General features: G+C 40.6%; 1 protein-coding gene across 1 annotated transcript in view; it reads right to left on the bottom strand.

The window, feature by feature from the left end:
• SLC1A3 (solute carrier family 1 member 3) overlaps nucleotides 1–26,330 on the bottom strand; it is an 81,800-nt gene that overhangs the window by 34,873 nt on the left and 20,597 nt on the right. Inside the window, exon 3 of the mRNA XM_040262336.1 lies at nucleotides 21,299–21,436. Coding sequence (XP_040118270.1) covers nucleotides 21,299–21,436 — 138 coding nt within the window. The remainder of the gene's footprint in view (nucleotides 1–21,298; nucleotides 21,437–26,330) is intronic.

Genomic DNA, 26,330 nt, shown 5'->3' with positions numbered 1-26,330 from the left:
ATTCAATTTCCAAACGTTGAAGACAGATGATTTTAAGCACTGAGGGAGAAAGTAGGGGTGTGGGTGTGTGTGTAGACATGCACACATACCAGTTGGAGCTGCGGCGGAGGGGGGGTGCGCAAAATAAATCTTTCCTCACATCCGGAAATGCCTATCAGGGAAGCGAACTAGCTGGCAATCAGAAACTCCATGTAATGCTCACTGTTTTAAACGGCACACACTTTCATGTCCTAGGGCAGAATTGCATGCCGCGGCTTTGGAAGGCACTCTACCAAATATTAACTGAAAGAGTGAATCAGTGAATCTTTCCAGGAAAAGCATGTCAAAGCTCTCTTTGCCTGTGTTTTTTTTTTTTTTTTTTTTTTTAAAGCCAACTGCATAAATTGGCAGTACAGTGCAATATTTCTCTAACTCAGGAGTCCAAATTTTGGCTGTTCTGGTCTGATGCTACTCAAGGACACAGTGGAATAGTTTCAGGAGGAGCTGGGTCACCTTGGAATGCTGACCCTTCTTCCCTCCTGTATTAACCTCTGAGAAATGGTATGCAGGGTATAATACCTTTTTTTACATGAAAAATGGAGACTTTCATGTCTTTTTCTAAAATCACTGAAGACTCTCTGGGATCTCAAAACAAAAACAAAAACAAAAAAACAATTGTTGCCAGCCCCCATCAGGGATGTAGTGTTAAACAAAATGATCTTACACTTCCCAGAAACTTACAGTTGGCTGGAGGAGGTGGAAAAATGACAGTGGGGCCACTTGATGACACAGGAAGGGTAGGAAAGATTTCTTGGAGGAAATGACATCCAAAGTAAGATCAGAGGTTAAGGAGAGCTTTCAGATAAAGATTCCAGGCAGACATGGTAGGGGAAAGTCAGTGAGAAATGAGATGGAAAGAGATAAGCAGGAATCATAGAAGACATGCTTACATTCTGACCTTTACTTCAAAAGCAGTGTGGGGAATTATAGCAAGATCATACTGCCTTCATGTAAAAAATTGGTCAGAAAAGGGCACGTCTCCATGGGGAGTGTGAGGGAAGGCAGAGAGGCTGGCGATGGTGTTGAAGCTGTAGTTTAGGATTGAGCTGGTGTTGCTTGGACTTGGTGGAGGGGTGTCCACAGTGAGAAGTCAGAGTTAAGGAAGTGGAATCAACAAGTTTGGGCATGGGAGGAGGAGCAGGAGAGGAGGTGAAGTTTCTGATTTAGCCCCTACTGTCTACATTTCCTTTGATTTAAAACAACAGCAAACTTTCAATAGTTTTGTACTCTTTCTATATCTAAAATAGCTGATTTCTCCTCCATGTTTACATTCTTTCACCAGGAATACATTTATTCTACCTGCCCTCACCATCTTCATAATAATGAACCAGCTCTGTAAAACCTTAGTAACTTAAAAGGGACCAGCAGGTCCTTCTCAGGCAGTGAACCAGGCTCAGAATTATGAAGTTTTTACTGTGTCTGTAAGTTTATTTTGCAGATAATTCTAGTTTGCACACACCTGGGAAGACATCCAATAGCTATCTTCCATCTGGAAATAAAAGAAGAATTTTTGTGAGTCTGTAGAATTAACAATCAGGACTTCCCTGATGGTCTAAGAATAAGACTCTGTACTCCCAGTTCAGGGGGCCTAGTCTATGGGGTTGCACAGAGTTGGACACGACTGGCGTGACAGCAGCAGCAGCAGGTTTGATCCATAGTTAGGGAACCAGATCCCACACACTGGAACTAAAAGCCCTTCATACCATAATGAAGATCGAAGATACTGTGTAACACAACTATGACCCAGCGTGACCAGATAAATAAACGTGACAAAAAGAAGAAAAGAAGGAGCAATCACATTTCAACGGTGGCCTAACTCAAGAGCCTTTGGCCAACTGAGTTTTACCAGTTCCTGAAAGCTGTGGTTACTAAGGTTCTTCAAGGTCTCTTTCCAATACAGACTTCTGGTTGTATCTATCTGTCACTCTCTTGACCAAAAAACTATGGTCTGATGGACAGAGGAAGATGTTAAACACCAGCAGGGAGATGTAATCAGCAAAATCCAGAGTACGGAAAACTGATTTTACATGACAAACAATCTGGTCTCTTCAACAAACAAACTGCGAAAGAAAAGAGTGGGAAAGAGAGAGAAAGAGAAAGAACCTGTAGATTACAAGGTTTAAAAGATACGCAAAACAATCTGGCTTGATTCAAACTAACACACTATAAAAAGGGAGGGAGAAAAGAAATGGGTTTTTTTTTTTTTTTTGGAAACTGATTGGATGATATTAAGAGATTATTGTTAATTTTTAAACAAATGATAATGAGCATTATAGTTATGTTTCAGTTCAGTTCAGTTGCTCAGTCATGTCTAACTCTTTGTGACCTCATGGACTACAGCACAAAAGGCTTCCCTGTCCATCACCAACTCCTGGAGCTTGCTCAACTCATGTCCATCGAGTAGGTGATGCCATCCAACCATCTCATCCTCTGTCATCCCCTTCTCCTCCTGCCTTCAATCCTTCCCAGCATCAGGGTCTTTTCCAGTGAGGTAGTTATTCACATTAGGTAGCCAAAGTATTGGAGCTTCAGCTTCAGCAGCAGTCCTTCCAGTGAATATTCAGGACTGATTTCCTTTAGGAAGGACTGGTTGGATCTGCTTGCAGTCCAAGGGACTCTCAAGAGACTTCTCCAACACCACAGTTCAAAAGCATCAATTCTTTGGTGCTCAGCTTTTCTTTATGGTCCAACTCTCACATCCCTACATGTCTACTGGAAAAACCATAGCTTTGACTGCTGCTGCTGCTGCTAAGTCAATTCAGTTTTGTCTGACTCTGTGCGACCCCATAGACCGCAGCCCACCAGGCTCCTCCATCCCTGAGATTCTCCAGGCAAGAATACTGGAGTGGGTTGCCATTTCCTTCTCCTAGCTTTGACTAGACGGACCTTTGTCAGCAAAGTAATGTCTCTGCTTTTTAATATGCTGTCTAGGTTGATCATAGCTTTTCTTCCAAGGAGCAAATGTCTTTTAACTTCATGGTTGCAGTCACCATCTGCAGTGATTTTGGAGGCCAAGAAAATAAAATCTCTCACTGTTTCCATTGTTTCCCCATCTATTTGCCATGAAGTAATGGGACCAGATGCCATGATCTTAGTTTTTTGAATGTTGAGTTTTAAGCCAGCTTTTCAGTTCAGTTCAGTTCAGTTCAGTTGCTCAGTCGTGTCCGACTCTTTGCGACCCCATGAATCGCAGCACGCCAGGCCTCCCTGTCCATCACCAACTCCCAGAGTTCACTCAGATTCACATCCATCAGTCTCCTTTTTGATTTTCATCACGAGGCTCTTTAGTTCCTCTTCGCTTTCTGTCATAAGGGTAGTTTCATCTACATATATTATTGATGTTTCTTCCTGCAATCTTGATTTCAGCTTGCACTTCATTCAGCCTGGCATTTTGAATTTTGTTTGTTTAGGGAATGGTTATGTTTAGGGAAACTAATTTTCCTTTTTTAGGCATACATGACTTCCACAGAAGCCAGACTTTCCCTCAGACTATAGAAAGTCCCTAGCCTGTATCCAGGAAAGATGATTTTCATTGTCATTCCAGAGTTGGAGGTTAGGGTAGAAACAGTGGAAGAGTTTCTCCAATAGTGAACCTATTTTCCCCACCTGCCTCTTCACTAAGAGAAAGTGAAAGGGAAGTCACTCAGTTGTGTCCAACTCTTTGCGACCCCATGGACTGCAGCCCACCAAGCTCCTCTGTCCATGGGATTTTCCAGGCAAAAGTACTGGGGTGGGGTGCCATCACCTTCTCCGTGAGAGAATACTAACACTCTTCAAAAACTTATCAATGAAGTAGAATTTGAGGCAGGTATTTGCAATCCTTTCTCAACCCTGAGAATGACTTTAACAACCACTATGAAATTAGCTTGAGGTCATCACGGCATGTTGTACAATTTAGTTAAAAATAAAATGATAATATTCAACTATTTTCCAAGTCAGTTAACCTTCAACAAGGAAAGGGAGGATGGTGGCAAATAGTATTTCCAAGGGGAAAAAGAAGTCATGATTTACTCCTAGCTACTTATTTGTCTCAAGATGATTCACAAATCCTAGAACAGTTGAAGAAAAGACATAACAGATTATCAGATATTAGAATTTTGCCATGACCTTGAGGTCATGTTACATGGGAGTCTGACATTCATGTTCCATGGGAACCACTAAGAATTACTACCAGTTTGGTTAAGAGTTCATAACTGCATATCTATAAGATCTATTATGTCTTTTCTTCACTAAGAGATGGATATTCCAAATAAAAATTGTAAGGTGACTGACATTCCCAAACTCGACTTTCACATCTGCCCAGCAATTTAATCCTGACAGCAAAATCAATGTTCCCAAAAGCTTGAGTCAAACTTTAAATGCACTGTAGCAATCCATGGTGAATCATTTATAATTTATTATTTTTGGAAAACGCATACTTATTATCAATAGTGCAGGCATATCACCCTCAACAGTTGGGGGAGTGGGGAAAATCAGAGCATGTGTCTTTTAGAGTCCTTTTAAACAATACAGGTGTACAAGGCTCCTTCTGTTCTCCCCATACCAAAAAAACAAAGACTAAGAGATTATATTAGCTACTATTAATTACCAAGAAGAGTGATTTTTCTCTCTCAAGGAAGTTGGGACTGGAAAAATTTCGAGACCATTGATCTGGACTTCCTTTTTGGGTATTTTTTCAAAGTGAAGTCTACCTTGATCATTCAACACAGTTAAGAATTGTTCTAGAACCAATTTGTTGGAATGAAGTTCCTGCAAGAGATAGGAATGCCTTTCGTCTTAACAGACAAATAAGTAAGCTGCAGAAAGGCCAGAGCCTTGCTCTTTATGATGCTTTTCTATCTCGATTTTGTCAACCAAGTTAGGACTGTGTTTTTTCTTTGAGAAGCATAGGAATTTAAACCAACTGTCCATTTTTCACAATGGAGAAAATGAAAACCTCAGAGAATCTTTTAGCCATGAGCCAATCAGATAAATGTATTCAGCTAGGATGGACTGTGAATTATTCAACTTTCATAATTCAACATAACAAGGAATATAATAACTATACTGTACAATTAGGACTGTTCATTATATGTAGCAAAAAAAAACCAAAAAACAAAAACACGTTATCTGTAGTGTTTTCTAAAGAAGCTTTTGTTTTCATATTTTTTCTTCTACTGAAATCTTAATAACTCTTGAACCACAGGTCATTAATGCAGTTAGAGTCCAGAGAGATCAAGTCCTGCACTTCTATCTATTGAATCTTTTCACAATGTCTGTGGAGAGAAAGAAAACCAGAGAGATTCACTGTGTCTAAAGATCGGTCACGGGGGCTGCTCGTGCCTAAAAGTCCTTTCCAAGCCCCTCGTCTAGTGAGGCTGCACTGTTTGAAAGTGGACTTTGACTTTGCACTTGGGAAGCTGGGATCAGTAGCTCGGTGTTACAAGAAGGCCAAGAGGTTTATCTACAAGAACCCTGTGACTGTGAACATAGCCCATCAAAGCCATAAATACCTCCCAAGGGCAATCGAAGGTTGTAAGAGCCAAACTCTCAAACGACACAGAGGAGACAGTATGAAGTGTGGTACAGAATGCCTTTGGAAATTGTCCAAAGATCTGATGAACTATGGGGCAAAAACAGTAGATCTGATTTAAGAACAGTGTTCCAACTTACATTAGTCATCAGTTATAAAACAAAAAAATGGTTTCTTGACACAAATCTCAAACTTCCTTGAAAAGTCCCCAAGTTAAAATTTTGAAAACTGAGTTTGTTGCTTTGAGTGACACAGTCCTGACTATAGATAAAAGAATCAAACATGTAAACCTTGAAAATTTTCCTTTCAACATTGAGACAGTGCAAACATTAAAAAAAATTAAGAACCGAAAGGTATTTACCAGAATAAAATACAGTTTCTTGCATGTTTATGTGCTTGGTCCTCAAAAAAAAAAAAAAAGCCAAATGGCAAATTTAAGGCTGATTAATGTCTTAATTAAAAGAAAATTCTAAGTGATCACATAGAAATATGGAGAATGCTTCTTATAAACTCTCAGCACCCAAAACCCATTTTAGCCTCCTCCACATGAAGGTTGGGATAAATTAAAAACAAGGAACAAAAAAGCCCAGGAAGTTACTGTGATAAATTGCCATAAAAGAAGCTGAGCTCTTTTAAAGTATAATAATTGTTGGAACTGCTGCTACCTTTTCTCAAAAACTGTTTTCAGTTGTAAAAATAAAATAAAATGGATGATTGCAGGCTGGATATTTAAGGAAATAGCCTTTCAGTAAAAATCTGACCAAAATCTGACTTTTTCTAATATTGACAAAAATATCTTTCCATGGAAGAATCACAGATTCTATCTTATCTTTGGTGTAAGTAAGCCAATGAGTAGATTGGCAGGAATAATGTGCCCAAGTAAAATTGATTAAATTCCTTTAATACATTTGATTTCTCTCTCTTTCTCTTTCCTGAGCAAACTTTGGAATCATTTTGAATGCCAAAGGTAATATTCCACTTAACAAAAGATATATTTGAATTTGAGTGTATCTTGATTGAATGTCAAGAACGAATACTTATTTGGAAGGATCAAGTATGCTTTGCTCCAGAGAAATTCATGGCAGCTAATTTTGCCTTTTGTATATTGAAAATAATTGAATTATTTCATTCAAGTCCTTTTAATAAATTGCATTATGACAGGCATGTGACTGAGAATAGAAGTTGGTTAACAGTGAGTGTTAGTTGAGTACTCACAGGACTCACAAAGTATTTTAAGAGGAAAATGGTCAAATTAGATTCTTACTTGGTGCTACAAAAGAAGAACCACATATTTCCAGTGGGGTAATTAAAGAAAACAAATGAAAACCTAAAACTTAGTTATGCAGAATCATGAAACTTTCTCTGCACCGCCTGTGTGTATGAAGTAAGTAAGCAGAGTCTAATTCCATTGCAACACTCACAAATGTGTAGTTTATAATGATATGGTGTCATAAGGAATCTATATTTTACTAGAATAGATATATTTTGGCTAGTGACCCCAGGGTTGTGGACAGAAATGATTTCAACAAAAAATATCCCAAGGGAACAATTCTACCTCTGACCCTTACACTCCAATAGCCCAATAAACATGGATGGATGTAATATAAAATTTAAATTTAAATTCCCGCCCATGCCTTTATTTCCTTCACATAGCAAAATTTGTACTCCACCAAGGCAAGAACTTTTGTACCTGTAAAGTGTCAAGAAATCTTTTTCTCTCCCCCCAAAGTACCCCTTTGGGCATTATTTGTGAGGATGCTTGAAATAGACATACTGAAATAGAAAGTGTTCAAAGACTTAAGAACCACTTGGAATATTCTCCTTTAAAAGACCACAAATATGAGACCACAAATTGTTTTCCTTCTAATATCCAAACCCATTTCCCAGCAGGGAGGTTAACTTGTCACTGTCAGTGTGTACACACAGATGCACAATGCTGGGCCAGTGTGGCACCTGTGGGGGAGCTTGACTGCAAAGCTTAATCAGAAGGGAGACGCACTGTCTGCCTTCATGCAGCTTGCACTTGGAGAGGACACTGGCCCAGAGCCACCAAAAGCAAATCACAGGGCTGCAGAATGAAGCCGACACATACCAGAGTGCGGTTTGTCTAACCACAGAGGGGGCAGACATGACTAAACAATGTCTAACATTTAGATTTCCAAAGAGCTTGGGATATTTTGTTTATTTTTTGAGGGTTTTAATCTCATGGCCCTTGTGTGGATTTCAACACAGAAAGGATAATCTGAAACAGCAAAATAAACAGAGGAAACCAACTGTTAGTGAAACAAAAGCCAGCCCTTGTTATCAAGGATAGTCCATGTAATACTCTATCAGTGTTCTTTAAAATTCCAGACTTCCCTTGGTCAGACCAATAATCCATCCTGTCTCTGGCAGCAACACCAATGTTGCCCTCTGAGACATCAACTTCAAAAGACCCAACAGACTAGTTTTCCCTTAACAATAAAGCTTTGTTTCTTTAATGGGTGGTCAGTGGCTTATGTTTCGCTGACACCAGTCTTTAAGGTTTTCTTTAATAAAACACAAAGGAATAATTTGTAATTATCCTGTACATTGCTTATACATCTATAAGAGTGTATCACCATCAATGCAAGAAATAGCTTGGGCTATAATTCTATTCAGGCATAAAAATGAGCAATAACCAGTACCACAACTAGTTCATCAAACAGAGGTAAAGCTCCTTCCTGGCAATTCAATAAATGAGATGGAAGCTGAATGAAACAACCCCCAAATTATTGAGAATGGTCAGTTGGCAGGCTTCACTTTGGCTTACTGATGGTCTTAAGGCAACAGAAGCCATTCTGCAAAGACACAGCTCAAAATTTGGATTGGAGGTCTTTTTTTTTTTTTTTTTTTTAATATTTCTTTATTTGGCTGAGCCAGGTCTTAGTTGCAGCATGTGGGATCTAGTTCCCTGACCGGGAACCGAACCCTGGTCCTCAGCATTAGGAGCACAGCGTCTTAGCCACTGGACCACCAGGGAAATCCCTGGATTGGAGGTCTTATGCATGCTTTAAAGGGAAAGATTCCTAAAAGAATGGAACTAAGGGGGTTCTTTTTAAATTCCCCAAGTGCGAACACCTAAGGAAGCAAACCCTTTCCTTCTGAGCTGAAAATAACTGACTTGGAATTATAGCTCATCATGCAAAGAATTAGAATGAATACATAATTCAATAGTATTGTAAAAGATCTGAACAGAACTTTCAGCAATGGGGGGCATTCTGTAAATTAAGATGTACCAGGCCACTGAAGCAGCTCATAAAAACCACTTCATACCAGTGAGATTTGTATCTGCACTCCAGTCTTAGCATCTACATTCCTTGGAGGAATCCAGAGGATCTCTGTCTGGCTTTAGTCTGTCTCTTCCCCCACCCCCACCCTCACCCCCAACCACCTCAGGGAAACCACAGGGGCCGTTGAAGAATGTCTCAGTTTGGAGAGATTTTAACATTCTGGATAACCCAAGCATCTATACTGCGATTTTCAAATGTAAATCCAGGCGCAGGGAGAAAGCTATCTGATTAAAGCAGTTTATGGTGTCCTTTGAAAGCTGTGTGTAAAAACTCTAGCTGTGGTAGATTAGATTAATCAGAAAACAAATATTTAGAATATTTAGACGAATATTTAGAATGTCTCTTCAAAAGAACATTAACATAGCACATCTTGTATGACTGATTCATTTTTGCTATACAATAGAAACTAACACGACATTATAAAGCAACTATGCTTCAAACAATTAACTTAAAAAATCATATTTTTGGAGTGGAAGGTGAGAGGGAGGTTCAAGAGGGAGGGGAACATATGTACACCTATGGCTGATTCATGTTTATGTATGGCAGAAGCCAATACAATATTGTAAAGCAGTTATCCTCCAATTAAAAATAAAAACCGGAAAAAAATTACATCTACCTTATTTTTAAAAATGTTTGTGTTAAAGATCATATAACATAAAATTTACCACCTTAACTATTTTTAAATGTACCGTTTAGTGGTGTTAAGTATAGTCACATTGCTGTGTCCCCTGTCTTATTTTTTAGTTGATTTGTGTTCACTATAAAGAAATTAATACAAACAAAAAGTCGTAATTGATGAGTCCACATACATTTTAAAGGATTTCAACAATTATTTTAGTACAACCAAAGATGTAATATTTGAACTTTATCTTTTTTGAAATGGAAAATTCAGTTATAATACAGAGACTTTTATGACTTCAAAAGTTTTAGCTAAAACATACATCTTTTATAGGTAAAAGTTAAGACAACAACAAAAAAACCCCAACAAACCGAAAAAGACATGGTTAGTGTCGGCAAGAATGTAGACAAGCTGGAACTCCACCATGCAGCTGGTGGGGATGTAAGATGGTACAAATAGTACAGAACAGTCTGGCAGTTCTTCCAAAGTTTTAAGGAGAATTATCATATGTCCCAGGAGTTCCACTCTGAGGTATAGACCCAAGAGAAATGAAAACATAGACCCAGGAAAGTTTACAGCAGCATTATTCATAAGGGCACCCTGCCTGTAACAGACAAAATCCCTGAAGTCTACCAAGTAATGAATGGATAAATAAAGCATGGGATGTTCAGAAAACGAAATATCATTTGGCCATAAAGGGGAATAAAACACTAACATGCACAGCAACAAGGATGAACTCTGAAAGAACTAGTAACAAAGGACCGTATATTCCATTTATACGGAATGTCCAGGATAGATAGGTGCATAGAGAAAGGAAATAGTTTGGTGTTTGCTTAGGGCTGGAGAAATGGAGTAACTAGGGGGTGATGGCTAGGGAGTGTGGGTTTTTTTTCAGGGGGTAATAATAATGTTCTAAAATTTTAATGTGATGATGGGTGCCCAACCTCATGCATACACTAAAAACCACTGAATTACACACAATAGGGGTAAATTGTATGTGTGTGAGTTACATTTCAGCAAAACTGTTAACAAAATAAAAACCACCTTGAAATAAAATAAAGCTAAGTCTACCAATACCAAGAAATAATTTTAGGAACGTCATATAAATAAAAACCTCTCTCTTTCTATTGTAAAATAGGCTTCTATCATTCCAAAGAACAACGGAAAGCAGTGATAGAGGCAAAGTTTGGCAACTAGGATGTTTCTAGTAGTTGAAAGACTGATACACACTGCTACACACCCATCTTCACAGATGGAAAATGTGCTTCTGTGGGGTATACAGCACTTTTCAGGCACTTGACCTCACTTGCTAGTTGTAAATTTAGTGTTCAGATGTTTATTTAATGGGAAATTATACAGTGACGTCAGTCACTTTCCCATAAAACATCTGTTTTCTGCTAAGATCAAATAATGATGCCACATGCCCAATTCAGAGGGGAAAAAAAATGAATAAAGTCAGTAGATCGAATTCTTTTGAGTTTTCACTATAAATTTTTTTTCAGTATTTCTTGCCTCTACTTATGTGAATGCTAGCAGAAAAAGGACTTAAAAATTATGAATACCTAAATGATATTACAAACTTTGCAACTGTCAATCATGCTTTCGTTTAATAGCTTATACTATTTGTGGAAATATGCTTATAGTTTTGTTCCTATACTGCATAAGAGTCATATTTTCTTACAGTAAATGTATTCCTACATCATTCAATATGTAAACATTTTGAATATACCCATGAGAGTGTTATGAGTTTCCAGTTTGTTATTCTTAAATATGTTTAAGAACTACTACATTAATGCCTGGCTATAAGCCTAAGTATGCCAAAGGAATGCTTTCAGATATGTCATTAAGTATAGGTCCCAAGATAAGACTACCAAATTCTATTCTAAAATAAAAAAAAGAAGGCAAGATTCTAGTATAAAAGTTACAAGATTCTAGTATAGAAGCTATTAATGTTTCCATCTTAGTTTTGAAAAAAACCTCTTTATTTTATATTGGAGTATAGACAATTGATAATGTTGTGATAATTTCAGGTATACAGCAAAACAACTCAGCCATACATATATATGTATTCATTCTTTCCCAAACTCCAAAATACTTAGTGTGTAGGTAAGGTATGCTGATATTAAGGATTTTATGGTATGTACCAACTCAGGAAAATTTTGCGATATTCTTTAGGAAAGTTCTAAAATAATTGAAACTTCAGCTCTTAGCACAAATTCCTTTGAGAACAATGTGTTCAAATGATAGCTTAACAAGAAATAATCTATGTGAGATACCATAAAGCACAGAAAGAAATTCTGGAAAAGTTGTAAATTACAAAGAGTAGAGGCAACAGTCAGACCATAGTACTTTTCAGAGTTGGAAGAGCTTTGGACAAAACACACAAAGTTATGTGTGCACACACATACTTGTATTGTGCTACAATGAAAAATTGTGTCCCCAAATTTCATAGCATCAACATTTTATTGCATTATCTTATACCAGAGATGTATCATGCTCTCTGGAAGCAGATTTTGGTAATTACTGTAAAGCAATGGTAGAGAAGTTTGTACCACAAAAGGAAAGAACTTGGTTGGCAACAATTTTTTAAAGTGACAGACAGCTCTTGGTGTGCATGTGTGCGGGGGTGGTGGGGTAGGACATTATGGAAACATGAAACAAGTTAAAATTATCTTAAAATATCATTCCTGTCTTATGTGTTCTTGCTTTTAGAAACATAACGAAGAATCTGGTATTTGCTTCAAAATAATCCAATGGTGGGAAGGCGTATAGGTGGGGGAGGGTTGAGGGAGGGGATCTAAGGGTACTATAGACGAGACAAGATTTTGGGTATGTATATATTTATATTCTCCCTCAACTGCACTGACAAGTCCTGGTAATATAAATGTCATTTCAATAGGCTGAACCTAGGAAGTCTGCAGTCATCTTGCCACCTTGCTCTTCCTTCTAAAACTCTTTCTAAATGGCTAGCCAAGAGCTTCTTCTGACTTGTTTACTTGCCCCCAGCATCACAGAGCTCAGACACTGGCCTCCCTTCATCCAGCGCCCTGTGAGAGGAAACCCCCGTGGTAATTTAGGGGAAGTTTCTTCCCTCCGAGAAAAACTCAGATGAAAACTCAAGTAATTGTTTAACAAATTAAACACAAAGACAGCAAAACCTATTTCCCCATACATGGGAGTCCAGGAAATGGACATCTGAAAGCAGTATTAACTGAAAATGTAGATGTTGCTGGGCTAGCTAAACAGGTTGCAATCATGGGTAGTAAACTGGCTTCCATCTGGGGTTGACTCGGCAAGCTGGATTTTACATAGGCTCAAAATTGGCTGGATCATTCCAGCAGATCCATCCTTCAGCAGAAAATATCATCACCCCCAAAAGCCTTCTTTCTGCTTATCATGAAATACCCACTAAACACTGAACAAAGAGAAGAAGGGGTACTATCTCCTGAAGACATAAAATCCATGACATTGTCACAGAAAGCCTTATCCAGCTATAGAAACTTTTCTCTTTCTGTCTCTATCTCTGTCTCTTTCTGATGGCAGATACTCCAGCACCTTTTTACTTGGCTTTATGGGACATGCATAATTTATAACTGAAGGCAGTTTTCCCAGTCATTTTCAAGGTAAGCAGTTTTCTTAGCAGAAATCCATTCAAATCAAAGTTAATAAACTGGTTGTCTGTGTGTGTCCTCAAGCACAAATCTCCAGTCAGGATTCATCCTTGCTCTATTGAAAACCATTATCATATCAGCAGAATAAAAGCACCTGTTTTCAGCACCGCCCACAGACTTGCAGTTTCAGAGTAGTTTGAAAGAAATTACCAGATTGGTAACATAAACTGGGGGTGGGGGGTTGGGGCGGGGGTGTTTGGGGATCTTATTTTTCTTAGAGAATCAGTTCAGTTCAGTTCAGTCACTCAGTCGTGTCTGACTCTTGCGACCCCATGAATCGCAGCACGCCAGGCCTCCCTGTCCACCACCAACTCCCGGAGTTCACTCAAACTCACTCACGTCCATCGAGTCAGTGATGCCATCCAGCCATCTAATTTAACTTTAAAAGAAGCTTTAAATCTTTTTTTAAAAAAAATTTTATTAAAGAAACTTTCAAAAATGTCTTACAAGCTGGAACTGATCAAAACTGTAGGCTACCTACCTTGAAGCTGCTGAAATTTCACAGAGAAGAATTCCCAAGTCATAGAAGCCTAAACTTTCTAGGAAAGCCTTGAGCCTGGGGCTTATAATTTTTCAAGAACTGTTCGATTTTTTACCACAAAAACTTCTCCACAAACTTCGTTTCTCAGGGGTTAGGTGACCATAGGCTGAACTCCTCTGAGCCAGGGGTCTGTTGCCACTGATGACAGCTGAGCCCACCCCAGTCCGTATGAGCAGAGGACTGGGTCCGGTGACTGCCCCGACCTGGTCATGTGACACCTGGAACACTGGGCTCACCTCTGGGAACACAAGGGGACGTGGAAGGCAACCAGGCTGGTGAAGGGCCTAGGAGGACTGGGCACCTGAGAAGAACTGGCAGAAAAATTCGAGGCTGTTGCTCAAGTGCTTTCCAGAAGCCGTCCAAACTGTCATCCTCTATTTCTCCCTGGACCTCACAGGAGACAAGTTCAACTTAAGCTTGGACTATGGACCCACAAAACTTTCAGGCAGCGGCTGTGGGCCGCCTTCCAGGGTGCAGGGCAGGGGGCTGCCACTCTGGGCGCTGGACTGCAAGGCACGTCCTCTCCCTGCCGTCCAGCTCAGACGGACCTAATCTCCTGTGTCCCCCACTGAGAGCCAAGAGGCTCTGCTCCCGAAGGGAGTTTCTGTGGCTGAAACCCCGTCAGGTGCCTCTTCCCTCTGTGAGGCCACACATCCCAGGGTTACTTTTGCTGGGAGCTGCCCAGGGCCCAACCTCCGGCTCTTGCAGTGTTTAATGGTGAGCCAAGTGTAGGAACAACAACCTAAACAGCTTCTTCTCTGCTAGTAGAGTTGCTTCCTGACTAGGGAGCCTGAAACCTGGGGAGTACAGTTGGCCTCTGTGTCCCTCCCTGGGCTCTTCCTCCCTGGGTCACTGTCCCTATCCATGACACTGCCATTGCAAGTCTCCCACCAGACTATGAACTCCTTAAGTCAGGGGTTTTGTCTTCCTCATTAAAAAAAAAAAATTTTTTTTTTTTGGCTGTGCCTTGAAGCATTTGGGATCCTACCTTGGCGACCAGGGATTGAACCTGTACCCCCTGTAGTGGAAGCAAGAGGCTTAACCACTGGACTGCCAGGGAAGTTCTGTGTCATCTTCATGTCCTAGAAATTGTCTGGTACATTAAAAAAAAAAAATTCAAGTGCTTATTGAATGAAATTATTTGTGATGGAAAGGTAGATATTTTCTGGGACAGCTAGACTTAAATAATTTGGTCTACCTTTTAACAAAACCCAAAAGTAAATAAAAAGTATTTAGTTTCCCAGATTTCCTTTCTACAGGGAAAAAAAAAAAAAAAAGCCAGGCGATCTCTTCAGCTCTCAGGTGGGTCTTCCTATTATATCTTACAATCTCTTTGTCTCTGTGGATGTAATTCAGCCTCCCTCCCCATGTTTGTCAACAGATCTAGAGAAAAAATGAAGTGGGGCCAACCTGCTGGCTTCAAATGAACTGGGCCGAAGTTGCTTTCTGGGTGGCTTGTTTCTAGGCTGCCAAGCATTGTGTCGAGACAGACTCCGCTTGTCCAACTTTTGATTAGCCAGGAAGGCTCCGCTTGTGGCATATAAGCAGCAAGTAGACTTTGCTGCCCTGTGGATTCCAGGGTGCTGCACACTGGGGCCTCATTGCTCAGTAAGGACTGGGCAGTTGTATAACCAATGATAATATTTAGAATGATGCAGCCATAATAAGGTCATCCCGTCCCACACTACAGGGCAGAAACCAGTCCCTTCCAGTAGAGAGGAAGGAATTCTCCCTGGCTCCCAGTTGCTACTCGATTAACTTCATGGTTTCTTTAATCAACCTTTAATAGGAAAATGATCACTGTGAAGACCACAGACAAATAAAATGTAAGGAATCTGGAAGCTTAGTTACATGTCCCTGAGCTGAAGCTCTCTCTTCTTGTTCTAGAATTTTCACTCATACTGTGTGGACCAGGACAGCTCTTACTGCTGCTATCCTTACCACCAGTAGCTACCAGTAACTGAGCATGTACAACCTAGACAGCACATTAAAAAGCAGAGACATTACTTTGCCAACAAAGGCCCATCTAGTCAAGCCTATGGTTTTTCCAGTAGACATGTATGGATGTGAGAGTTGGACTATAAAGAAAGCTGAGCACTGAAGAATTGATGCTTTTGAACTGTGGTGTTGGAGAAGACTCTTGAGAGTCCCTTGGACTGCAAGGAGATCCAACGAGTCCATCCTAAAGGAAATCAGTCCTGAATATTCATTGGAAGGACTGATGTTGAAGCTGAAACTCCAATCCTTTGGCCAACTGATGCGAAGAGCTGACTCATTTGAAAAGACCTTGATGCTGGGAAAGATTGAAGGTGGGAGAAGGGGACGACAGAGAATGAGATGGTTGGATGGCATCACAGACTTAATGGACATGGGTTTGGGTGAACTCCAGGAGTTGGTGATGAACAAGGAGGCCTGGCGTGCTGTAGTCCATGGGGTCACAAAGAGTGGGACACAACCGAGCTGAACTGAACTGAACTGTGTGCCAAGCATAAATCCTCAGAACAGACCCATGACACAGATACCATGAATGAACTCATTTTACAGAGAACGAAAAGGAGGCTCAAAGACACTCCTCCCCACCACAGATAGATATATTTCCTTCTTCAATGAAATGTATGTGTAGGGGAAAAAAGGAAAGAAATCTACTCTCCCTTTTCTTGTACATAAGCACCTGGAGTATTTCATCAAGGTCTCAGCGATACTCCTCAGCCACGACAATGTATCATTTAAAATAGTAAATTTTCTTATGTGTTTTGGCTTTCATTTTTGCAAGACCTTCACAAAACCTTCATATGTCCAAGAACCAAGAATTGTCTAGCTCATTGCTTGCCCTCTTGTGTTAAATGAAATGACAAAACTTTAGATCGTTCTTCTTGTAGCTGTCTTTTCTTTGACAATAAGGGGCCATATTTTGAGGTTCACCATTCACTGTCTCTACTTCTGTTTTCTCAAGTAAGGGAGCCCTTTGCTGAATGGAGCTTGTTGGCTTCACCTATACCGAAGTCCTATATTTCACTGAATCACAGGTCTACAGATTTGGAAGATCATTTGTCAAAAGGGATGCTTTCCCCTTCCAGAAAACTGGAGACACAGAAGATTTCTTGCAGGGTAAGAGATTGAGCAGGAATGCACACTCAGAATGAGAAAAGAAAGCACTAGTTTTCTGAAAAGAATCCAAAGTAAGGAGGAGGTGAGGTGGTAGCTGTCTACACAGAGCAATCTGAAATGGAGTTTAACTATTATCTAGTGAATTTAATCAGGGTTAAGTCAGTCAAACCAACTCATATTTATGGCATGAAATATCCAGTTTGGCTGCCTATCTTGACCAAATCAATAGAAATTGGTGCCAACTCCCCATTTTATTGTGTGGTACGTTGGCACAGATGTATTCCTTTTGTTCAAAAAAATACGTACTTGAGTACAAATCTAGCCGTTAGGCTTTCTCCCGGCTTCTCTCTGGCAGCTTCTGGAATGCTAATACATACCAAGGATGTTAGGAAGGATTGAAATTTCAAATTTGAGAAAAGGAGAACATGACTTACAGGGTGTCTAGTGCCACAATTCACCAAGAGGGATGTTCCAAGCGTGAAAATCTAACTTAAATTTCTCAGAGTTTCAGTTCAGTTCAGTTCAGTCGCTCAGTCGTGTCCAACTCTTTGCGACCCCATGAATCGCAGCACGCCAGGCCTCCCTGTCCATCACCAACTCCCGGAGTTCACTCAGACTTTAAATGTGATTAAAAACATACAGAACCAGGCTTCTCTGGTGGCTCATTGGTCAAGCATCTGCCTGCAGGTGCAGGAGTTGCAGGTTGGATCTCTGCTCTGGGAAGATCCCACAGGCCATGGAGCAACTAAGCTCATGGGCCACAACTATCAACCCAGTGTTCTAGAACCTGCGTACACAACCGCTGAAGCCCATGCACTCCAGAGCCCGTGAGCCGCAGCCACTGAGCCTGCGCTCTAGGGCCCAGGAACTGCAGTTACTGAGCCCATCTGCCGCAACTCTGAGCCCACCTGCTGAAACCACGGAAGCTCATGCACCCTAGAGCCCGTGCTCCACAAGAGAACCCACAACAAAGAGAAATCTGCACACTGCACCCAAGGTTTCTCCACAACTAGAGAAACAGCGGTGCAGCAACGGTGACCCAGCACAGCCTAAAATATATTAATTAACTAATTAAAGAAAAAACAACACACAGAACCTTCTAAAACAAAATGCAGGCAATGCAGTAAGGGTTTCATGCATTCCAAGTTCTGTCTGCACAGACCCTGGGACTGACTTTTGAACTTAAAGAGTGCTGAGTTCTCGTGTTCCTGATGGGGACCGAAAAGGCCAGCATGGCCAGGACACAACACATTTATAACACAGAAGATGAAGAGATTTTCCAACAGTTGCTTGTTTAGTGGCATTCAGTAGCTGATTCCATGTTAAGTTAAGCTTTGACAAGGAACTGCCAACCATGGAATAAGGCAACATATGAAACCCGGCGATAGGCTGATGCATGCACAAGTCTATCAGTGCGTTCTTATAATTAATAGCACCGACACTGAAACCTGAGTCCCAGTATTGGTAGCATAAGTGTTGGACTGAGCCTGCAGATGTGCTTTGTTTGGCTTGCACTGTTTTGTTCTGTTACCTATGTCAATGTTTAAAAAAATCTAGCTTCTGGACTTCCCTAGTGACCCAGTGGTTAAGAATCTGCCTGTCCATGCAAGAGACATGGGTTCAATCCCTGGTCCAGGAAGATCCCACATGCTGTGGAGCAACTAAGCCTGTGTGCCACAGCTACTTAGCTCATGCTCTAGAGCCTGTGCTTTGCAACAAGAGAAGCCATTGCAATGAGAAGCCTGCTCACTTCAAGTAAAGAAAGCCTGCACAGAGCAGTAAAGACCCAGCACAGCCAAAAATAAATAAATTTAAAAAAAAATCTAGGTTCTTATCAATTTTTGGATTTCTGGATTCTTTTGAAAAATTGGAAGATTTGGCCCTTATTGACACATGGCAACAACTGGATGGAGTTGATAGTTTTCAGGTCATAATCACCTCCTTTCCTTCCTTTGTCTACACTGTTCTGCTGTCGCTTTCCATTTATCATCACACTCGTCCCTGCTACCTCTCCCATTGAAGAGAAATATTTCCTTGTACCCATGACTCTATCAAGTAGGAAAACAAAAAGGAGCCTGAAAGGACACTTCATATATGAAGATCCCTCACCTGCTTGGTCACTGGAGGCACTTGAGCTTGCTTTTCCATTCTAAAATATTGGGCCCTCACTTTGTCCTCTCCCAACACATTCTCCGGTAATGCTTTCCAATACACACAGAGATCCTCTTGTGTACGTGTAATTTGCAAAAGTCCCCAAAGGGGACCTTCTTATTTACACTAGATCACACGCTGCTTTGGTTTAGAATCACAGCACTTTGAATCATGAAAGAAATTCTTATTGAATCTATCATTCATTCCAATTGATCGTATCTAAATTATCATGTAGCTTAGAAATTATTCCTTTGAGACTAACACCTTGAAAAGATCTTTAGCAAACATAATTATGTCCCTTGCCTTAACAGTCCTAGAAAGGAACTGAGACTCTTTTAATGGTCCCAAGTGGTGGCATCCCCAACTTGCAATTAGGTTACCTTTTAAGGTTCATTTTATACCTGTTGTTCAAAGTTTAAAATTCCTTTCTCTTTAACACCAGTATCATAAATGTTGATAATTTCTCCAAGGTTTACACACAGTTTCTTTTTAACCAAGCAGAGGGACTGCCTCATAGTGTTGTTGTTGTTTTTTCCCTGAAAAATTACTCAACCAAAGTTCTTATTCCTGCAACAAAATTGATGTATTAAGTATGAGAAAACACTAGGGAGTTCTGCTTCAAAGGATTGCTAAAGGGAACTAATATTTTCTCTAGTTGTACTGAACAAGGGCTCTCCTCTTATAAAGGGTAACACAGTGGGTTTTTTTTTTTTTTTAAAGCACAATTATCAGAAAGCAGAAACCTCTAAACACTGGCCTCACCATTGAAGAGAGAGCATAAAGGAACACAGGGCCCTCAGTTTACATCCAGGAAAACTGCAGGTACTCAAGACAGACTCCAGCCATAGGGTGGTGGGAAGGGACTCCCTGTTCCACTAAACAAAGTGGTGGATATGAGTTCTGTTCTCTGAGTGCTTGCTGCAAGAACTTGCTTCCCAGAAAAACGGCAGCAAATGCATAATGAGGACGTGCCCTCACCTCAGTATGAATGTAGCTTCTCTGATAAGAATCGTGGCCGGCTATGATTACCTCTGGTCAGCAATGGGCCAGACCAATTTCAAAAACAAGTACTCCAAATCATCCTGTCTACATGACTGTTTTATGGGCAACTCATCTTCCAATGGGAGCTTTATGTACATGCAATCACTTGTTTGAAGACCTGGGCAAGTAGAAGCCAGCAGAGATCTGCAAGGCATTGGGGAAAAAAAAGAAACTGATGTAGTTTCTGTTCCATGTAATGGCCAGCCCTCCAAGGCATGAAGCAGTCAGAATCTTGCCTCAAGACTTTTGAGTTGTTCTATGAAGGTCTTTTTACACAGAGATCTTGAAAGGAGATTATAAACATCCTTGCGAACTCCCTGGGAGGTGAAAAGATGCTGAGAGCCAGCTCACAGAATGATCTGCCTAAGGGTGGACAGTAAGCCAAGGACGGAAAAGAAAACAGGGCTAGTAATACCTGAGGTCTGGGCTTGAGCTACAAACCCAGAAACCATCCTGCTGGGGGTAGTGTCTACGGATATTCCTTCTCCAAGTCAGAGATGTGCTGTGGGGAAAGAGAACAGTGGGCAGGGAGGAACGTACAGAAACATTTTTCTGAAAATTTTAGCTCTGTTCGTATTCACCAATCACATGTACTCTTAAACCGTTTCCCACGCAGGCGTAAATCGTTATTTCGCGTTCATAGAGAATAAGAATCCTATCCTGCCAAGCTTCCACGCCTCGACAATCCAAGTGTCAACTGACAAAGTGTCTGGATGGGGAAATCTCCCACCCCCTCCCCATTCTCCCACCAGCGTAAAAGGCAACGGGGATGGGGGACAATGGAGAAGTCATGCGGGTTCACCAGGAAAAGATACAGTGTTGGTGGCAGGAGAGTTGGTGAGTGCGTCGTGGGCATTACCTCTTGATGAGGCTTCCAAGAAGGCTCCCGCTCAAGTCGTGGTGGCTCTGAGAACAAGCATTCTTGCATCAATAGCTAATAGGCTGTCCAACCAGATGTTATCTGGGTGGGATAAGAGGGTGAGAAAACAGACCTGTTGTACGCTGTTGTCAACTACATCGCTGTGGGCAGAGAAGGCTGGTGGTGTAGTGTCTAGCAGGGTGCCTCTTTCATAGTGAGGCAGACCAGATTACGTGGCGGTTCAAATCCATTTCCTCTTGTGATTGGTAAAATACGAGAGTTATGATCATTCATGCATTACTGAAGCGTCCTTTCCATCATTTTGAAGGGACTTTTATTTTCTAGAACAGAGCATGCATCCAGCAGAAACCTAAAGCGTTTGTTTTTCTAAGCAATCTTTGGCAATAAGCACACATGAAAAAACAAAACAAAACTGCAGAGGGTACCTGTGACGAGACTGGAGATGATGAGTGGTAACACCAGCATCTGTAGCATCCTCATCAGTAGCTCCCCAGGAAAAGAGAAGTACTTGACTTCCCGGTAGCTCATTCTGTATGGTCGGAGGGTAAATCCAAGGATTGTACCTGAAGGAAAAAGCAAAACAAGGAAGAAAAGTTGAGTCTTTCTTGAAAGTGTAACAAACCTAGAAAAATATGCAAGAATTTGGCTGGTGATCATGCCTGTCTAACAAGAATCAGTTTACTTAAGCAGCAAATATTTGTGCTGCTTTGTTGCAAGGGGTGTTGCCTGCCTTTTCAACCATAATCTCAAAGGGTCTGGCAGAATTCAGGGCTTCAAATAGAAGTTAGAGAAAAAAATGTTCCTGGTCTTAGCCAATGAAAAGTTTCTTTGTCTACCTTGCAACCGATTTTGACACGGCCCAGGACAAAGTTATAAAGACTGGGGCATATCTAGGAAACAAAGGATGTACCCATACACAAGGCGATACAGGGGGAAAAGGCTTATTATATTCACATTCCTTTGTAACAACAGATGTTAGAACTGCTGGCATAACCATTTATAAAGGGTAGTGTAATTTTATTTTTTACAATTAAAAAAAAAACAAAACTCCTCTTGCTCACACTGTGAATCCAGTTTCATCATCCCCCTATCTACGCCCCACACTTTCTGTCTACGTGGTCCTGATATTGCCTTGGCAACTATCCTGGACTTGGCTAGTTGCTGGCGAGAGAGGATTTCAAAATTACCACTTTTTCCAAAAATCTTCCCTGAAAACCTTAGGGGATAATAGGAGAGAGAGAAAGCAATTTTTCCCTTAATTTGATTCTGCTCCTGGAACTTTAAAAAATATCAAAATGAAGTACTCTGTGGTGCTCTGGTGGTTAATAATCTGTCTGCCAATGCAGGGGACATGGTTCAATCCCTGGTCCAGGAAGATTCCACATGCTGAGGGGCAACTAAGCCTGTATACCACACCTACTGAGCCCACACTTTAAGGTCCATGAGCTGCAACTACTAAAGCCCACACACCCAAGAGCCTGTGCTCTGCAATGGGAAGCCACTGCAATGAGAAGCATGCACTCTGCAACTAGAGTGTAACCCCCGCTTGCCACAACTAGAGAAAGTCAAGCGAAGCAATGAAGACCCAGTGGAGCCAAAAATAAATAAATAGAATTTTAAAATATTTAATAATTTATATGCAAATCAAATTATGCATGATACCATTGGAAATGTTTAGAAATTAACAAATGTAGTGAATAAATTCTCTCCCTCTCCCCTTTCCCTAATTAACTTTCCAGACTCCACCTCAGTTCAGTTTAGTTCAGTCACTCAATCGTGTCTGACTTTGAGACGCCATGGACCACGGCACGCCAGGCCTCCCTGTCCATCACCAACTCCTGGAGTTTACCCAAACCCATGTCCATTGAGTCAGTGATGCCATCCAACCATATCATCCTCTGTCATCCCGTTCTGCCCCCGCCTTCAATCTTTCCCAGCATCAGGGTCTTTTCAAATGAGTCAGCTCTTCACATCAGGTAGCCAAAGGGTTGGAGTTTCAGCTTCAACATCAGTCCTTCCAATGAACACCCAGGACTGATCTCCTCTAGGATGGACTGGTTGGATCTCCTTGCAGTCCAAGGGACTCTCAAGAGTCTTCTCCAACACCACAGTTCAAAGGCATCAATTCGTCAGCACTCAGCTTTCTTTATAGTCCAACTCTCACATCCATACATGACTACTGGAAAAGCCATAGCCTTGACTAGACAGACCTTTGTTGGCAAAGTAATGTCTCTGCTTTTTAATATGCTGTCTAGGTTGGTCATAGCTTTTCTTCCAAGGAGCAAGCGTCTTTCAATTTCATGGCTGCAGTCACCACCTGCAGTGATTTTGGAGCCCCCAAAAATAAAGTCCACCACTGTTTCCACTGTTTCCCCATCTATTTCCCATGAAGTGATAGGACCAGATGCCATGATCTTAGTTTTCTGAATGCTGAGTTTTAAGCCAACTTTTTCACTCTCCTCTTTCACTTTCATCAAGAAGCTTTTTAGTTCCTCTTCACTTTCTGGCATAAGGGTGGTGTCATCTGCATATCTGAGGTTATTGATATTTCTCCCAGCAATCTTGATTCCAGCTTGTGCTTCCTCCAGCCCAGTGTTTCTCATGATGTACTCTGCATATAAGTTACATAAGCAAGGTGACAATATACAGCTTTGACATGCTCACTTTCCTATTTGGAACCAGTCTGTTGTTCCATGTCCAGTTCTAACTGTTGCTTCCTGATGTGCATACAGATTTCTCAAGAGGCAGGTCAGGTGGTCTAGTATTCCCATCTCTTTCAGAATTTTCCACAGTTTATTGTGATCCACACAGTCAAAGGCTTTGGCATAGTCAAGAAAGCAGAAATAGATGTTTTTCTGGAACTCTCTTGCTTTTTCGATGATGTTGGCAATTTGACCTCTGGTTCCTCTGCCTTTTCTAAAACCAGCTTGAACATCTGGAAGTTCATGGTTCACGTATTGCTGAAGCCTGGCTTGGAGAATTTTGAGCATGACTTTACTAGCATGTGAGATGAGTGCAATTCTCCAGTCCTGTGGCCACTGCTGAGTTTCCCAAGTTTGCTGGCATATTGAGTGCAGCACTTTCACAGCATCATCTTTCAGGATTTGAAATAGCTCAGTTGGGATTCCATCACATCCACTAGCTTCGTTCATAGTGATGCTTCCTAAGGCCCACTTGACTTTGCATTGCAGGATGTCTGGCTCTAGGTGAATGATCACACCATCGTGATTATCTGGGTCGTGAAGATCTTTTTTGTACAGTTCTGTGTATTCTTGCCACCTCTTAATATCTTCTGCTTCTGTTAGGTCCATGCCATTTCTGTCCTTTATCGAGCCCATCTTTGCATGAAATGTTCCCTTGGTATCTCTAATTTTCTTGAAGAGATCTCTAGTCTTTCTAGTTTTCCCCTATTTCTTTGCACTGATCACTGATGAAAGCTTTCTTATCTCTCCTTGCTATTCTTTGGAACTCTACATTCAAACGGGTTTATCTTTCCTTTTCTCCTTTGCTTTTCGCTTCTCTTCTTTTCACAGCTATTTGTAAGGCCTCCTCAGACAGCCATTTTGCTTTTTTGCAATTCTTTTTTGGGGGCATGGTCTTGATCCCTGTCTCTTGTACAATGTTACGAACCTCTGTCCATAGTTCATCAGGCACTCTGTCTATCAGATCTAGTCCCATAAATCTATTTCTCACTTCCACTGTACAATCATAAGGGATTTGATCTAGGTCACACCTGAATGGTCTAGTGGTTTTCTCTACTTTCTTCAAGTCTGAATTTGACAATAAGGAGTTCATGATCTGAGCCACAGTCAGCTCCTGGTCTTGTTTTTGCTGACTGTATAGAGCTTTTCCATCTTTGGCTGCAAAGAATATAATCAATCTGATTTTGGTGTTGGCTGTCTGGTGATGTCCATGTGTAGAGTCTTCTCTTGTGTTGTTGGAAGAGGGTGTTTGCTAACCCTTGACCTCTAAAATGTGCTTATTTCATTATTATAAATATTTTCAAAAATTTTGCCCTGTTATTACTAAAACATGTGAGTTATAGAGAAGTACTGAGTAGTCTAGAGGCTAGAGGTTGGGGAAGTGAATACTGTGTAGACACAAGTTTTTTCAAAGGAAGCAATCTTTCCTTTAAAGAAACTGAGCCATCCTAACTTCTTATAAAATGAGACACAAAGTTCATTTCAGTTGTAACTGTAACTTCCAATTTCAATTCTTGGATTCCAGCAGCAATGAAGTATCCATTTGATTATATACTGTGATATCCCAATCATGAGCTGAATCTATGATATCTCAATTATGAGCTGAATCTATGTTTACTAGAAAATCCAGCTGACCCAGTTTTCAAGACGTTCAGAAAAATATTTATTGCTTTCCCTCAGTATAACAGTAACATGTTTGATGTAGAAAAGTTGATTGGGAAAAGGTAGAAAAGTCTAGGCAAAACCCTGCCTTTATTTGCTTTGCCATTTAAACAGCAAATAGCTAATGCTTATTGAAATCCTACTATTTGCTAAACATTGCTGTTAAGTGCTTACCTGTATTTAGTCACTAAGTAGTATCCAACTCTTTTGAGACCCCACAGACTGTAGCTTGCCAGGTTCCTCTGTCTATGGGGTTTTCCAGGCAAGAATACCGGAGTGGGTTGCCATTTCCTTCTCCTTCCTTTCCTGGCCTGTATTAGTATATTTAATCCTCAAAAAAAAAATCCCAGGAATTATGTACTAATTTACCACCAATTTACTCACAGAGAAATTTAATCACAGTGAACTTAAAACATGTCCAATTTCAATAGCTCTTCCATATCAAAGTTAAACAGTCACTGAAGTGGCAGAGCTGGGAGTTAAGTCCAGGCAGTTTGGACTCAGATCTCCTGTTCCTGACTACATTTCATTCTCCTGCCTCTTCAGTAGGGCAGACAACCACTGTTAGTGCTTCTGTGAGTTTCCTCCCAGAATGTTCCCATACAGAGTGAAATATATTGAAATCATGAAGACAATACTTTTCTATATATGGTTACTATTAAACAACACTTTTAAGCCTCATGATAACAGATCTAATGATTGTATCAAAATGTACCTAATATTTCTTTTTGTTGTCATTTTGTTGTTTCACATTTTTTACTTTATGAACAACTCCATTATGAATATATGAAGGCTGGTTTTTATCTAGGAATATTTTGCTTAGCATGGTTCAGGGAAAGGGAACCTGTGCATTAAAGAATCTGGCTACTGGGTGGGAAGAGGAGAGATTGAGGTGAGAGAGATTAAGATGTATAAACTTCCAGTTACAAAACAAATGAGTCATGGGTATGAAATGTACAGTCTAGGCTTACCATGAGGATCATTTTTAAATGTATGAAAATACCTAGATAGCATATTGAAAAGCAGAGACATTACTTTGCCAACAAAGGTCCATCTAATCAAGGCTATGGTTTTTCCAGTGGTCATGTAGGGA

Source organism: Oryx dammah, unplaced genomic scaffold (genome assembly GCF_014754425.2).
Source record: "Oryx dammah isolate SB20612 unplaced genomic scaffold, SCBI_Odam_1.1 HiC_scaffold_20, whole genome shotgun sequence".
In the NCBI taxonomy this organism is placed as follows: domain Eukaryota; kingdom Metazoa; phylum Chordata; class Mammalia; order Artiodactyla; family Bovidae; genus Oryx; species Oryx dammah.
Note: the sequence above shows the minus strand (reverse complement) of the source record. Positions and strands in the feature narration are given on the sequence as shown.